The 12866-nt window shown below is 38.1% G+C and overlaps 2 protein-coding genes across 4 annotated transcripts; one reads left to right on the top strand and one right to left on the bottom strand.

Moving 5' to 3' along the window:
- Positions 1-109: 109 nt before the first annotated feature.
- mrpl30 (mitochondrial ribosomal protein L30) lies at positions 110-2182 on the bottom strand. The gene is made up of 5 exons (XM_061971030.2): positions 2035-2182; positions 1848-1931; positions 1626-1772; positions 1432-1505; positions 110-335 (listed from the first exon to the last, which is right to left on the bottom strand). Exons 1-5 carry the CDS (start codon positions 2068-2070, stop codon positions 203-205), a joined length of 474 nt encoding a protein of 157 aa, XP_061827014.1. The 5' UTR covers positions 2071-2182; the 3' UTR covers positions 110-202.
- A 32-nt stretch (positions 2183-2214) lies between these two features.
- Positions 2215-10891, top strand: mitd1 (MIT, microtubule interacting and transport, domain containing 1). 3 transcript variants are annotated; one of them, XM_061971257.2, is made up of 8 exons: positions 2215-2349; positions 2824-2946; positions 3019-3120; positions 3180-3316; positions 5869-5955; positions 6976-7088; positions 8575-8635; positions 8726-10890. In XM_061971257.2, the coding sequence occupies exons 2-8, from the start codon at positions 2826-2828 to the stop codon at positions 8819-8821; spliced, it is 717 nt and encodes a 238-aa protein (XP_061827241.2). In that variant the 5' UTR covers positions 2215-2349; positions 2824-2825; the 3' UTR covers positions 8822-10890. The 3 variants fall into 3 exon arrangements, with proteins under 3 accessions (XP_061827241.2, XP_061827242.1, XP_072770597.1); XM_061971258.2 differs by lacking the exon at positions 2215-2349 and adding an exon at positions 2362-2397 and having other exon boundaries at positions 8726-10891; XM_072914496.1 differs by lacking the exon at positions 2215-2349 and having other exon boundaries at positions 2600-2946; positions 8726-10885.
- Positions 10892-12866: the final 1975 nt, after the last annotated feature.

Below are 12866 nucleotides of genomic sequence, written 5' to 3'. Positions count from 1 at the left end.
TGACAGAATTGAAAAATGTTAAAACATTGCTTTAAAAGAGAAAGGATCCCTGATTGAGGATAAGTGTAGGATTGTAGGCAAATCTAGTCTTCAAAGAGGCAACACCACATTTTGCTGTCAGAATTGTTTTAATTAACAAGATAATACAAAATAATGTTTTTTTAGTGTACCAACTACTGGCATCTTTATCATGTATCAATAATCAAGGCTCTATGGCCTTAGTGTCGACAGGTTGAAGCAGGCGTCGAATTATCAGCTCTCCTTTGCTGTTGATGTAGGAGTCGGCCAGGTCTTGCTCAGTGGGGAGTCCATACGGAGTCTTTAGTGGCTCGATTCTGCGTGTTTAAGGACAATGTCAAAAGTTTTTATGCTGCAATGAATGACAGCCTGGTGTTCAAGTCAGTGTCTTTGTTAAATGTTAAGAAATGTTGGGAAGAACTGTAAGCCAACGAGTAGTTCCACCCACTTAGTGTTCTGTTCTAACGCAACCATCAGTTGGCTGCGCTTTCTCATGCTTACTTCACCCCAAAATTTAAGTGATTCCATGAACAGAACTGTATGCCATCTAATAAAAATGAAGTTTAACAATGTATTTAAAAATATTTATACAAACACATGAAAGAAAAATCAGATTGTAGGCCATTAAAATAAACATTTGAAAAAAGTTGCACAACAAAATTAAATGTAAAATGTATTGAAAGACTGTAGATTTAGATGGATTAAAAAATAATTATGCCAAAATTAAACTAAACTGAGGGGTGTTTCATAAAAAAGAATGTTGGTGAACAAAATTGTAGAATATGCCATGTAAAAAAGTAAGAATTAAACAAAGATATTTGTAGGAAATTTAATTAAAAATTAATTCAAAAGAAAGCACATTAAATATCTAATTATAGCACAATCAATGAAAATATAAATGTTTTGCTCATGTACTAAAAATCCAGGCATCCCTTTAAGTGGCCTGCTAAAGCCTGGCAATAATGACCATCAACAAATCTAATCTAACTCATCTTTATTGATAAATGTATATAATCTTTACATTTTGACTGAGAATAATGTATGTTATGTATTTTCTCAACTTTAATAATGTCTCATCATGAAACAAGCTATTCCAAACATGTTATCAAAAATACCTAAATATCTGCTTGTCACCTCAACTTATATTACAAAGCAAGTTATCAATCGTGTTCAAATAATGAAATGCATAAGAAATTGTGTAATATCATAAGGCGATTGTACAATTGTTATATATAGTTATATAACAAACTTATATATATATATTGTTGTATAACGAATGTACAATCGCCTTATGACGTAAAGATAAAGAGAAGCTGCAACTGATGTGGCCGCAATGGACAAGTTTGACACCCCTGCACTAAATGCTGTCAAGCTCCACTGTAAAATGTACGTTAGTCACTTCACATGTCATACCTGATGAGATGTTTAATGAACTTCAGTTGGTTATTGACAGAAGGTATGTTCTTGTGGATGACCGGTACCTGTGCCTGCATGATAAAAGGCAACACTGAATGTCACAAGGCATATATTTTTTTAATCTCATACATGCTTTGGTGCCGTTAAAAAGTAAAAACGATCAATGGATTGCAGGGTTTTGAAGTAACTACCTTTTGAAGGCCAAAGCTCTTGACCAAGTCTTTCTCCCAGTATGGCCTTCTTAACGCACTTTTAACTCGGGTCACTATGTGCAGTTTGTGAGGCTGGTTCGGGTCACCGCCGTACTTCTCATGTTCTTGTGACCGCTCTTCGAAAATCTATTTGGACAAAAAAAAAAAAAAAGATTCAAAAGCACTACAAGTAGACTGAATATTTAGAAATATTATATTCACCTCTTTGGGAAGTCTTGCTTTGCCGAACTTGCTCCGTGCAGACACGAACGTGAGACAACGCGAAAGTGCGTCTGCTGTTAATATCTGACAACAAAGACATTTACCTAATGTTAGGTGCACAATTGTTGTCACGTTTTCAACATTTTGTACGATATGGGCTTTTAATTCAACCGATAAATGGTCTTACCTTGACTGGGGACGACTTTAAACCAAGTATAGACATGTTTTTTTTAGATTTCTGTTACATCCATTCACTGACGTTATCTGACCGACATGCAGGCCAAGGTTACTGCGTCAAAAGCAGCGTAAACACGTGAATACCCGCGAGCGTCCTTTAATGGAATGAAAATATCAATAACATTTAACACGATGATAGACTATTTGGTTAAATAAGGAGACAATTTAACTCGACGACCTAAGAAGGCAGCAAGAGACTCATGTCCCTCTTGATTTGACGCTAACCTGGAACCGGAAGTGTATCAAAAAGACTATGGCGTCACAAGTAATTGTTTCACTACAATTTACTGTATAGACGTTCCCATAAACAAACGTACGGTTAAAAAAAATGTCAATACATTTTTTATGCAGAGTTAAAATTGTATTATGTGTGTTAATGCAGCTATTAAGCTTCCGGGTGACCTATTATAGCAACGTACCAAATAGGTTTTATCGATTTGAATGTGGTGTTGGCATTATATTTAAAGTAAAAAACGATATGATTTGTATTGCTATAATATGGCATAATTGAGTGTTTTGTTGTTTTGACAATTTAGTTTTCATTTAAAGTGCAGAACTAAATGCAACCATAAGGTTTCCGGTGGGCTCTATTATGGTGGCGTACCCATAACAAACCGGACGCAAGATGTTTACACCGACTTTCCACTCATTCTATGTTACCTACGTCCACTTTTAAGTGTTAATTTCACATTTAGAGGGGACATCCGACTCGCAAACATGTCTCAAAATCTTTTGACAGGCATGGAGACGTCCGCTGTTTCTGTACTGAAGAGGGCGGTGGAGTTGGATCAAAGTGGCCGCTTCCTGGAGTCTCTTATCTGCTACCAAGAGGGCGTCCAGCTGCTTATAGACGTCCTAAAAGGTTTTCACATCATGACCTGTTTATGTCTCATGAATGTTTGTAAACACACTTCAACATATATCTGTCTTGTAGCAGTGACCGATGAGTCAAAGAAGGGACACTACAGGGAGAAGATCAAAGGATACATCAACAGAGCAGAGCAAATTAAAGCCCACGTGAACCAAATGAAAGAAGGTAACTATCATAAAACAGTTAGAAATATGACCACCTTACATTGTTGTTTTTGTCTTTAGACGGGAAGTACCACGAACAGATCAGGATAGCTGAGGACGCCACAGGTTACAGCTATGAAGCAGTCTTCAAGCCTTACATCAGCGGCTCACTGACAGAAGCCTGGGTGGAAGATCCCTACATACGACACACCCACCAGGTCTGACAAAATAAATGGATAGCCATTAGCTAATAGGGATGTGTCGATCAGTATCGGCTGATTTTTCTGTAAAAATATGTCATCCACCAATGCTGATTAATTTAAAAAGACATTACCCTGTGGCAGATACTTTACAGCAGGGGTCTCAGACACGCGGCCCGCGGCCCGAGACGTTATTTTGCGGCCCGCACCTTAGTATGAAAATTTAATGTTAGTGCGGCCCGCTAGTTTTGTATGAATGGCACTTGACAGCGTCATACTTACCAACCCTCCCGATTTTTCCAGGAGACTCCCGAATTTCAGGGCAACCATTCTCTCGAATGTCTGCCGAATTTCACCCAAACAACAATATTAAGGGCGTGCCGTGATGGCACTGCCTTTAGCGCCCTCTACAACCTGTACGAACAGCGTGCCAGCCCAGTCACATGTTGTATTTGGCTTCTGTACACACACATAAGTGACTGCCAGACATACTTGATCAACAGCCACAAAGGTCACACTGAGGGTGGCCATATAAACAACTTTAACACTGTTGCAAATATGCGCCACACGGTGAACCCACACCAAACAAGAATGACAAACACATTTCGGGAGAACATCCGCACCGTAACACAACAGAACAAATACCTAGAATCCCATGCAGCCCAAACTCTACTGGCTACAATATACACCCCCGCTACCACCAAACCCAACCACCCCCCCCCCCCAAAACCCTGCCCACCGTAGCGGGGGTGTATACTGTAGCCCGTAAGAGTTAGTGCTGCAAGGTGTTCTGGGTATTTGTTCTGTTGTGTTTATGTTGTGTTACGGTGCGGATGTTCTCCCGAAATGTGTTTGTCATTCTTGTTTGGTGTGGGTTCACAGTGTGGCGCATATTTGTGACAGTGATAAAGTTGTTTATACGGCTGATGTTTGTTGCCTTTTTGTTGTTGCACGCGCCATTTACGAGTACGCATGTTTTTCCCTACCATTATCAAAATATAACTACAGATGTCAACATTGTATATGTGCTGAAAGCTTCATTTATGATTGATGCCTTTGGAAAATCTTAACTCTTTTAGGTTTTGCTCACATTTGCTTTCTTTTATTTAGACTCGCCGAGTTGGTGCTTTTCAAACCACTCGTAGGCAAAAATGCGCGCTCTAAGAACTCCGAAACGAGATAAAACACAAATGATGTCAAGATAATATTTAAACGGGAAATACTAAATGTTAAAAGTATATTAAACAAACCTTTAACAAAGTGATCCCTGCAAACTTGTGCATTTATTGACTCTGCTCCATTGGACTGGAGTGTGTGCCACTTTTCTTGTTGCTTTTTTCATAAAATCTTGCACTCTTTTGCCCTTCTTGACTACCTCTTAAGGGACTCTGAAGAAACGTTTATCCTTTTAGCGATTTGAAGGGTTCCAACAGCCGAAAACAACACAAGCATAGGGCATTTTTCTTCAAGAAAGGCAAAATGCCGCCCAGAACACTATGACAACAGACTCGCTGGCTCGCTGGCCCACTACTTGGAGTCTGACATATTTAATGAGCCTGACATGACGTCGGGTGAATACAACCTAAACCAAGGGTAGTATCAGAATATGATAGAATACTAGAGTGATTAGATCATTATTTTTACAAAATAATTTTTTCTTGTTTTTTTGTTCATGTTTACTATTTCTTCGAGGGCAAAATAAGGAGCAGGTATAGTAGTTTTTGCTTTTGTATAGTTTTTGTGTAATGTTGTCTTTGTTTTACTCAATTAATTGTATGTAATAAAAGAAAATAAGCAACTAGTTGGAATATTGTGTTGATATTGTTAAACTTTCAATAGCACTCAACATAAGTAAATTGAAAAGCTACAGTTAATACATGTGATAATTATTATCGGCAGCATTAAACACTGATGGAAACATCCCGATTAGCTACACTTACTCAGTGTTGGTGCTAGGAATTTTCAAAAAAGGCGTCCCAGGGACCCCAGCAAGTCATAAAAATGGGGTCGCACAGTCAATTTTTGGGGTCCCACGGTACATTTTTGGGGTCCGACTTTTTTGTAACAGTTTTGAAAACAAATGATAAATGTAAGCATTATCCTGTTATATCTCACATTCTATATTGTGTTTTGGAAAAAGGTTGTCGTAAACTTTAATTCATTGAAAAAATAAGACAAAAGAAAACACATTTTTATGCATATGTAAATTTTTTCAGTTATAAACATCCATTCACTTTCTTCTTTCCTTCATGGATCTAAACTTTGCCGCTGCCAGTAGTTTGTTCTATATTTTTATTAAAGAAGTTGTAGGTGTATATATTTCAAATATAAACAAAACAAAACACAGACGGAAAGCGATAATCGATTAAAAAAATACAAAAAAGAAGCAAACCGGGCGGTAAATTTTTTTTCATAAAATCAGTGTCTGGCGGACGCGCAGACTTCCGGAAATCCGCGTCCTTTCTGATTTCAATGCGTAAAAAGACACAAAAGGTGCGTTTACGCCAACACTGCTTACTGTAGGTATTGGATCTCAGATTGTGATCGATATTTTGTTGTTTGCACCACAGCTGTACAACTTCCTGCGGTTCTGCGAGATGTTGCTCAAAGCATCCTGCAAAGTGAAGACCATCCATCTCCTCACCTCGTCAGATGAAGTAGGTCTTTTTCCCTGCCAACAAACACTTTCTACCAGGCCCACGAAATAAATGAATCAGCTGCAAGTTGCCTGGCAACTTGGGGTTTTACTGCCCACACACATCAGAGAAAGGAGAGGGAAAGTCGGCGCCAGAAAAAAGTTATCAGAGCAAAAATCATATTTGGTAACTTTATCTTACAATCACTTACAAAAAAGAAAAGCGTACAGCAGATCCCCGCCTATTAACCTTTTTTTTTTTTTGTGTTTAAGAGTGTAAATACTTAGCTTTTACATTTTAATATAAATAGAAAGTGGTTTGCAAGTGAAAAAGCGTTCTGCCGCATTGGATGCAGCAGATAGCGCTGTCTCAAGTCAATAACATTTTCCAGCAGAAAGATGCTCCTGCAAGGTGAGATGTTGCATAACTGCATGTTTGGTAAATACAATATTGTATACTGTATCCCTGTAATTGTTTAGTGTAAAACTGAATTTAAAGAGAATGTATTAACTTACAGAAGCATATTATATGGTTAAGAATATATAAAATAGGCTTTTTTAGGGCTTTTTATGGATCTTTTATGGGTTTTGGTACGTAACTCCAGTAAGTAGTGGAGAGCTACTGTGCTACACTCATTTATCATTATGATGATGACAATTACACACATTTTCAATAGTTAAAAATTATGTAAAAACATATTGAGTTTATTTATTTAAATGTTTAGTTATTAAGTTTTAATTTTTTACCACCATGGGGGTAAACATCCACACATTTTCATCTGGTGGGGCGCTGCTCTAATGCAGAAATAGCCAATGTATAATTATAATTTGTTTATGTTAATCATGACTGCAAGTGAATCAACAGCACCTCTGCTGGTTACAGCCAACTATTGCACTCAAATTTCACTCAACTGCTTCAAGGCATGATTAATCAACAACCGATTTCTAACAGCTGGCCATCACCTCATGATGGATTTGAGACGGTCGTGGAGTTTTAAAGTTATTTCCCATCACCCCCCCATCGACGTGCACTGTTCTGCAGGCTGATGCTAGCCAACAGAGAAGCGCTATGGCCGAGCTGAAGGACAGCCTCAACGCTCATGGCGTCACTCTGGACCTGCAGTACTCCTCCACCATCCATGACAGGGAGATCAGGTACAGCAGCCCCACACACACAGGCACTTTGTCATTGGTGTGTACAGTGGTTGAACTTTTAATATTTGCATTCAAACAAATTTCCCATAGAAAATTATGTAAATTGAGTTAACGTCTGTTAATATTCAAACTCGTAAACCAAAAAAGTCACACAGTGGCAGTGTTAAAAGTGTAGAGGGACCCTTTTTAAAGCTGAGTTGTTGTTTTTTAGCATCCCTTGCTGTCAAAAGAAGTGTAAAAAAAGGTCAACCTTTGTATGTTAGGACAGTTATTTTTATACTTGCCAGTAACGACCCTGCGTCCTCTGCACTGGACATTGGTTTATATTTTACCCTGGAGTTTGTATCGCTGACAAAAGAAATATCCTGGTTGTACGGTTATCATCGCAATCCGACTTGGCTCTTTTTCACCCAACTTTTGAGGTCCCCCTTGTTTTGGAATTTTTTCCTTTTCAATAAAGACATGTCCAGAGTACGCTGAGGTCGTTTAAGTAATAATTTGAATCCTGAAATGACATCAGTTCACTACATAGGAGCAAGTCTATGCTGCTTAGAGGGGGAAAAAAGAGAGTGAGAGAAGAAACTTCCAGATCTTTATATCCCGCCTTGGGAATGTGAGAAGAGAGGAGGAGGGGCTGGGGGAAGTGGCCCTTTTGGGGGGAGGAGGATAAAATAAAAGGACTATCTGGTTGCAAACAGAAATGTTTTGGTTAACCCTTTGGAATCGGCAGTAATACACCATCAATCACAAAAGAAACACATTAGGAGAACATCTCAACAGTCTTTGTCCTATGTTCTTGGAAGCTAAGGACTGGGGGCTGGGTGTAAGAAGAACCAAGCAGAGCAAATGTTCTGGTGGCAAAATTAATATTTTAGTAATCTCTTGTCCAAACCACAATTTTAGTCTAAATGCTTGTGTAGTGTTACTCTTTCTTAGCTGTCTGGGGCCTGTTTTTTGTCTAAAGAAAACAGACATGTTTATGACCTTAATACATTCTTGGAGCCTACACTCCCACCTGCTGTAAATCTGGGAAAAAGACTGTATTCTGTACTAGCCCATGCTTCCCTCCATACCCGACACATCACTCAACCACCCTCCGCTCTCATGGCATAAGGACCTGAAGGGTTTTTTGTCTGGCTCTCTTTTGCCCTTCTTTCTCTTTTCTTAGTAGCACAACCTTATTGCGCTCCACTCTGTTTATTTGGGATCTCAAAATAAATACTTAAAAGACCCTTAGCTTTCTCTGAACATTTATTTACAGAGTAGGAAATATTCCAAAACACTATCCCCGCAGGTACCGAATAATTTAGCCGGGGGCTATGAAAGAGTCAGATCTTTTAGACACGGAACAGGCCAATGCAGCGAAGAGAAGCAATACAACATAAATCACACAAGTACTGTTACTTGGTTGTTAGACAAGAGATTACTAAAATGTAAATTTTACCACAACACTGGTGGCATTGATTTAAATGCTAAATACTTCCAGGTTTGATAACGGCTGGATCATCAAAATTGGAAGAGGGCTGGATTACTTCAAGAGACCCAAAGTGAGTTTTTGTTTCATCCATATTTGTTTTTCTTCACATTTTAAATTTGGTACGTTTAACAATTTGCTGTGACCTCTGACCGACCAACAGGGCCGATTCTCCGTTGGATATTGTGACTACGACCTGAGGCAGTGCCACGAGACCACAGTAGACATTTTCCACACAAAACACACCAAAACTCTATGAGGAAATATTTCCTTATTTTAAAAAAATATGTCATGTTGATTTGTCTTACCCATTATCGTGTATAACAAAAATTTAACCTATTCATCTTTTCTTTGTGCTCTTGAAAAAAAGTGGTGTTTCTATCTTTTGGTGAAATCTTTTAATAAAAGGTCTTAATTATCATTCTTAAATCCTTTGAATAGCCTCTTGTTAATTGCAGTCAATAATTACAATGTAGATTTATTACTATTATTGTAAAATGTGATGCTAATTCAGTCTACACTGAATTGTCAAATAGAGACAATACTTAAGATGCAGATTATGCAATAAAAACAACAACATGCAAATATGTCAAATGCAATACTTATAGAGTGGTTGTGCACAGTTGGCAAGAATTGAGATTATAAATTCATCTCAATCATGCCTGCAGGTGCATGATGATCATTGAGCTCACACTACAGTTAATGGTTAAAGGATACTTTTGACTCAAATACAAAGTATGTACGACTGGAATGTGTGTTTACATTTCTTCTGTAGAGTTAATGAAGATGTCAGAAAAAAGCTTTTAAAATATACTTTAAAAGAGCTTTTGTGACGTGACTGAAACATTCCAAAGCGAAATGGTGGTTAATACAGAGGTTATTTTTACATTTTGCTATTGTTACCAGATTAGATTGTTTTTCTTTAAGTTTCTAAAATATACTTTAAAAGAGCCTTAGTGCCTTGTTACGTGACATAACTCAAAACCATTGAGCTCACACTTTAGTTATTGGTCGAAGGTTACTTTACTTGGATTGTGTGTTTACATGTTTTCTGGAGAGTTTATAAAGATTACCCACAAAAAAGTGAAATATACTATATCATGAGATATTTTAACATGCTAATAACCCTGTTAGCAGATTCCAATTGGATTTTACATAGTGTTAACACAAACAAAGTGAAATACACTTTATATCAGGGGTCCCCAAACTTTTTGACTCGGGGGCCGCATTGGGTTAAAAAAATTTGGCCGGGGGCCAGGCTGTATATATATATATATATATATATATATATATATATATATATATATATATACACACATTGTCTTTATAATCCGTTTTGTCATTTAACATCAATTAACATTGATGTTCATCAACATTTAACATTGTCACGTTATCGATGGTAAAATTCATTTTTAGACAATATGATTTGCCTGAGCGGCTAGGAGACACCAAGAGTAACAAGCGGTAAAAAATGGATTAGAAAGAAAAGATTTAAAAAAAAAAAAAAAAGTTTAATTTGGGACTTCCTGTGGGCCGGATTTTGGAGGCTGGGGGGCCAGGTCCGGCCCGCGGGCCGTAGTTTGGGGACCCCTGCTTTATATCATGAGATTTTTTTAACATGCTAATAACCCTGTTAGCAGGTTCCAATTGAATTTAGATAGTGTTAACGCAAACAAAGTTAAATACTCTTTATATCATTCCGATATTTTAACATGCTAATAACGCTGTTAGCAGGTTCCAATTGGATTTTACATAGTGTTAACGCAAACAAAATGAAATACACTTTATATCATATTTTTACCCAAGGAAGGGTACACCCTTCCTTGGCGGAAGGGTGTACCCCGCCTTCCGCCCGATTGTAGCTGAGATAGGCTCCAGCGCCCCCCGCGACCCCAAAGGGAATAAGCGGTAGAAAATGGATGGATGGATGGATGGACTTTATATCATGAGATATGTTAACATGCTAAGGCCGTTAGCAAATTCCAATTGGATTTGATATAGTGTTAACACAGAGTAAAATATACTTAAGAATATAACATGAGATATGCTAATATGCTACGACATATTCCCAATGGATTTTACATTATATTAACACAAAAAAGTGAAATACGCCTAAAAATATATAAGACCATACATGTGATGTGTTAAGATCCTAATGTTATTATCTTATGCCAACAGTATTTTACTGAGTATTAAAGCTAGACTTAATTATTGCTAACATTAAGTAAACAGGGGTTAAATTAGCCTGAGCTAACTAACTAAATTGTGTTTATTCCCCATGGTATCAAACTAGCGACTCTAATGGCTACCTTGATTTGAATATTTTTATGCTCGTTCAGCACATTAAATAAACGTTTATTGCTCAAGAGTACTGTCTCGTGTCATTAATTTAACTTTTTAGCAAATTAGCTGAATTATTGTGGTCAAGTGTTTGGGTGATTCGTAAAAGTTATTTTGATTGGCTCGCTAGTTCCTTTAATTTTTTTATTACTGTATATTATCACTAAGGTTTATTTACATTTTTAAAGGCATAATAATCTTGTGTTAACTCTCTGCAGGTGTGTTAGTAGAACAGACAAAATGTGGAAGAGAAACTGTTTGAATGATTTATGACCCGTGTGAGTTCAAACTATGATCGGATTATCTATCGGCCTTAATCTCGATATGCACAGTTCTTATCTGCATGCCCCCGAGGGAATATGATAATCCATAAGAGGCGCGCATGCGTCGTCTAATAATTATCCCAATAAATGCTTGTTTACAAACTCTATTTCAGTATGCGCATACAGAACAACATGCCAGGCTTGCTTGTTACCTTTAGGTGTCGATTACATCCATGAATGGTGTAAATGCCCCCACCCCCCAGCTCCACCCCAGGCCTCAGTCCACATGCTTCAGGGGGTAATCCACATCAACATCTGGTAGTGTGGCGTGGATTTGTGTGATGACGAGCCTCATCGGGGAAGACAAATATAAAAAAAATGTTGATGCGCTTCCGGCACGCTACCTCTTCCTGGTAGACTGCATTCCGGTGGCCTACATACTCCTTCCCATATCTAGTATGCCACATTCAATAGTTGTTTTTAATTTCTTTGGGGGTATGATGTCAAATATGCCAAAATAATTAATTCACATTTGAGTCCAGGGTAGTTTTTTAGCATTTTATTGTAAATGTCAAATATTTGGCCACTTGACTTAATTTTTTCGTCAGTTACAGTAAGATATAGTGGTGACCGGTGCCATATTTAAAAACAAAAAAAAATAATGTTATAATCAAATTTACTCAAATACTAAAAATATCAGGGGTCTAACACAGACTCTGATCTCACATCAGCGAAAAAAGAACTCAACCCAATGGGAACAATGTGAAACCTTAGAAGAGACCGCAGAGGTGGGGGGACCAGTGCAATGGATGGATAGGGTTAATAATGTGACAGTCCAGTCCGTGGAGAGGTCAGCAGGGGGATCCTCCTGTATGTAGACAGGTCGTAGCGCTGAGGCGTCATCGACTGATGCATAGAGGAGTGGTCCACCCCTGGTCTCAACTTGGAACAGCGAGCGCCTCCTGATCCGTGGCCACCTTACAACCTCGCCATGCAGGAGAGGAGGCCAGAGCAGAAAAGAGAGAGGGCAGATCAACTGGTCTAAAAAAAAAAGGTCTATATAAAGGCTGGAGTATATACAAAACCCAAAACCAGTGAAGTTGACACGTTGTGTAAATAAAAACAGAATACAATGATTTGCAAATCCTTTTCAACTTATATTCAACTGAAAACACTGCAAAGACAAGATATTTAATGTTCGAACTGAGAAACTAATTTTTTTTTGCAAATAATCATTAACTCAGAATTTAATGGCAGCAACACATTGCAAAAAAGTTGGCAAAAGGGCATTTTTACCACTGTGTTACATGGCCTTTCCTTTTAACAACACTCAGTAAACATTTGGGAACTGAGGAGACCAATTTTTGAAGCTTTTCAGGTGGAATTGTTTCCCGTTTTTGCTTGATGTACAGCTTGAGTAGTTCAACAGTCCGGGGTCTCCATTGTATTTTAGACCTTATATTGCGCCACACATTTTCAATGGGTGACAGGTCTGGACTACAGGCAGGCCAGTCTAGTACCAGCACTCTTTTACTATGAAGCCACGCTGTTGTAACACGTGGCTTGACATTGTCTTGCTGAAATAAGCAGGGGCGTCCATGATGACGTTGCTTGGATGACAACATATGTTGCTCCAAAACCTGTATGTACCTTTCAGCATTAATGGTGCCTTCACAGATGTGTAAGTTACCCATGCCTTGG

This window comes from Nerophis lumbriciformis, linkage group LG13 (genome assembly GCF_033978685.3).
Source record: "Nerophis lumbriciformis linkage group LG13, RoL_Nlum_v2.1, whole genome shotgun sequence".
NCBI classification, from domain to species: domain Eukaryota; kingdom Metazoa; phylum Chordata; class Actinopteri; order Syngnathiformes; family Syngnathidae; genus Nerophis; species Nerophis lumbriciformis.
Note: the sequence above shows the minus strand (reverse complement) of the source record. Positions and strands in the feature narration are given on the sequence as shown.

Bases quoted from the DNA above. Each gene is read 5' to 3' on its own strand.
- mrpl30 (XM_061971030.2), bottom strand. From the start codon at position 2,070: ATGTCTATACTTGGTTTAAAGTCGTCCCCAGTCAAG. The intron at 1,932-2,034 runs GTAAGACCATTT...CTTTGTTGTCAG, and splicing joins TAAAGTCGTCCCCAGTCAAG to ATATTAACAGCAGACGCACT. The intron at 336-1,431 runs GTATGACATGTG...TTAAACACGCAG, and splicing joins TTCATTAAACATCTCATCAG to AATCGAGCCACTAAAGACTC.
- mitd1 (XM_072914496.1), top strand. From the start codon at position 2,802: ATGTCTCAAAATCTTTTGACAGGCATGGAGACGTCCGCTGTTTCTGTA. The intron at 2,947-3,018 runs GTTTTCACATCA...TCTGTCTTGTAG, and splicing joins GCTTATAGACGTCCTAAAAG to CAGTGACCGATGAGTCAAAG. The intron at 8,636-8,725 runs GTGAGTTTTTGT...ACCGACCAACAG, and splicing joins ATTACTTCAAGAGACCCAAA to GGCCGATTCTCCGTTGGATA.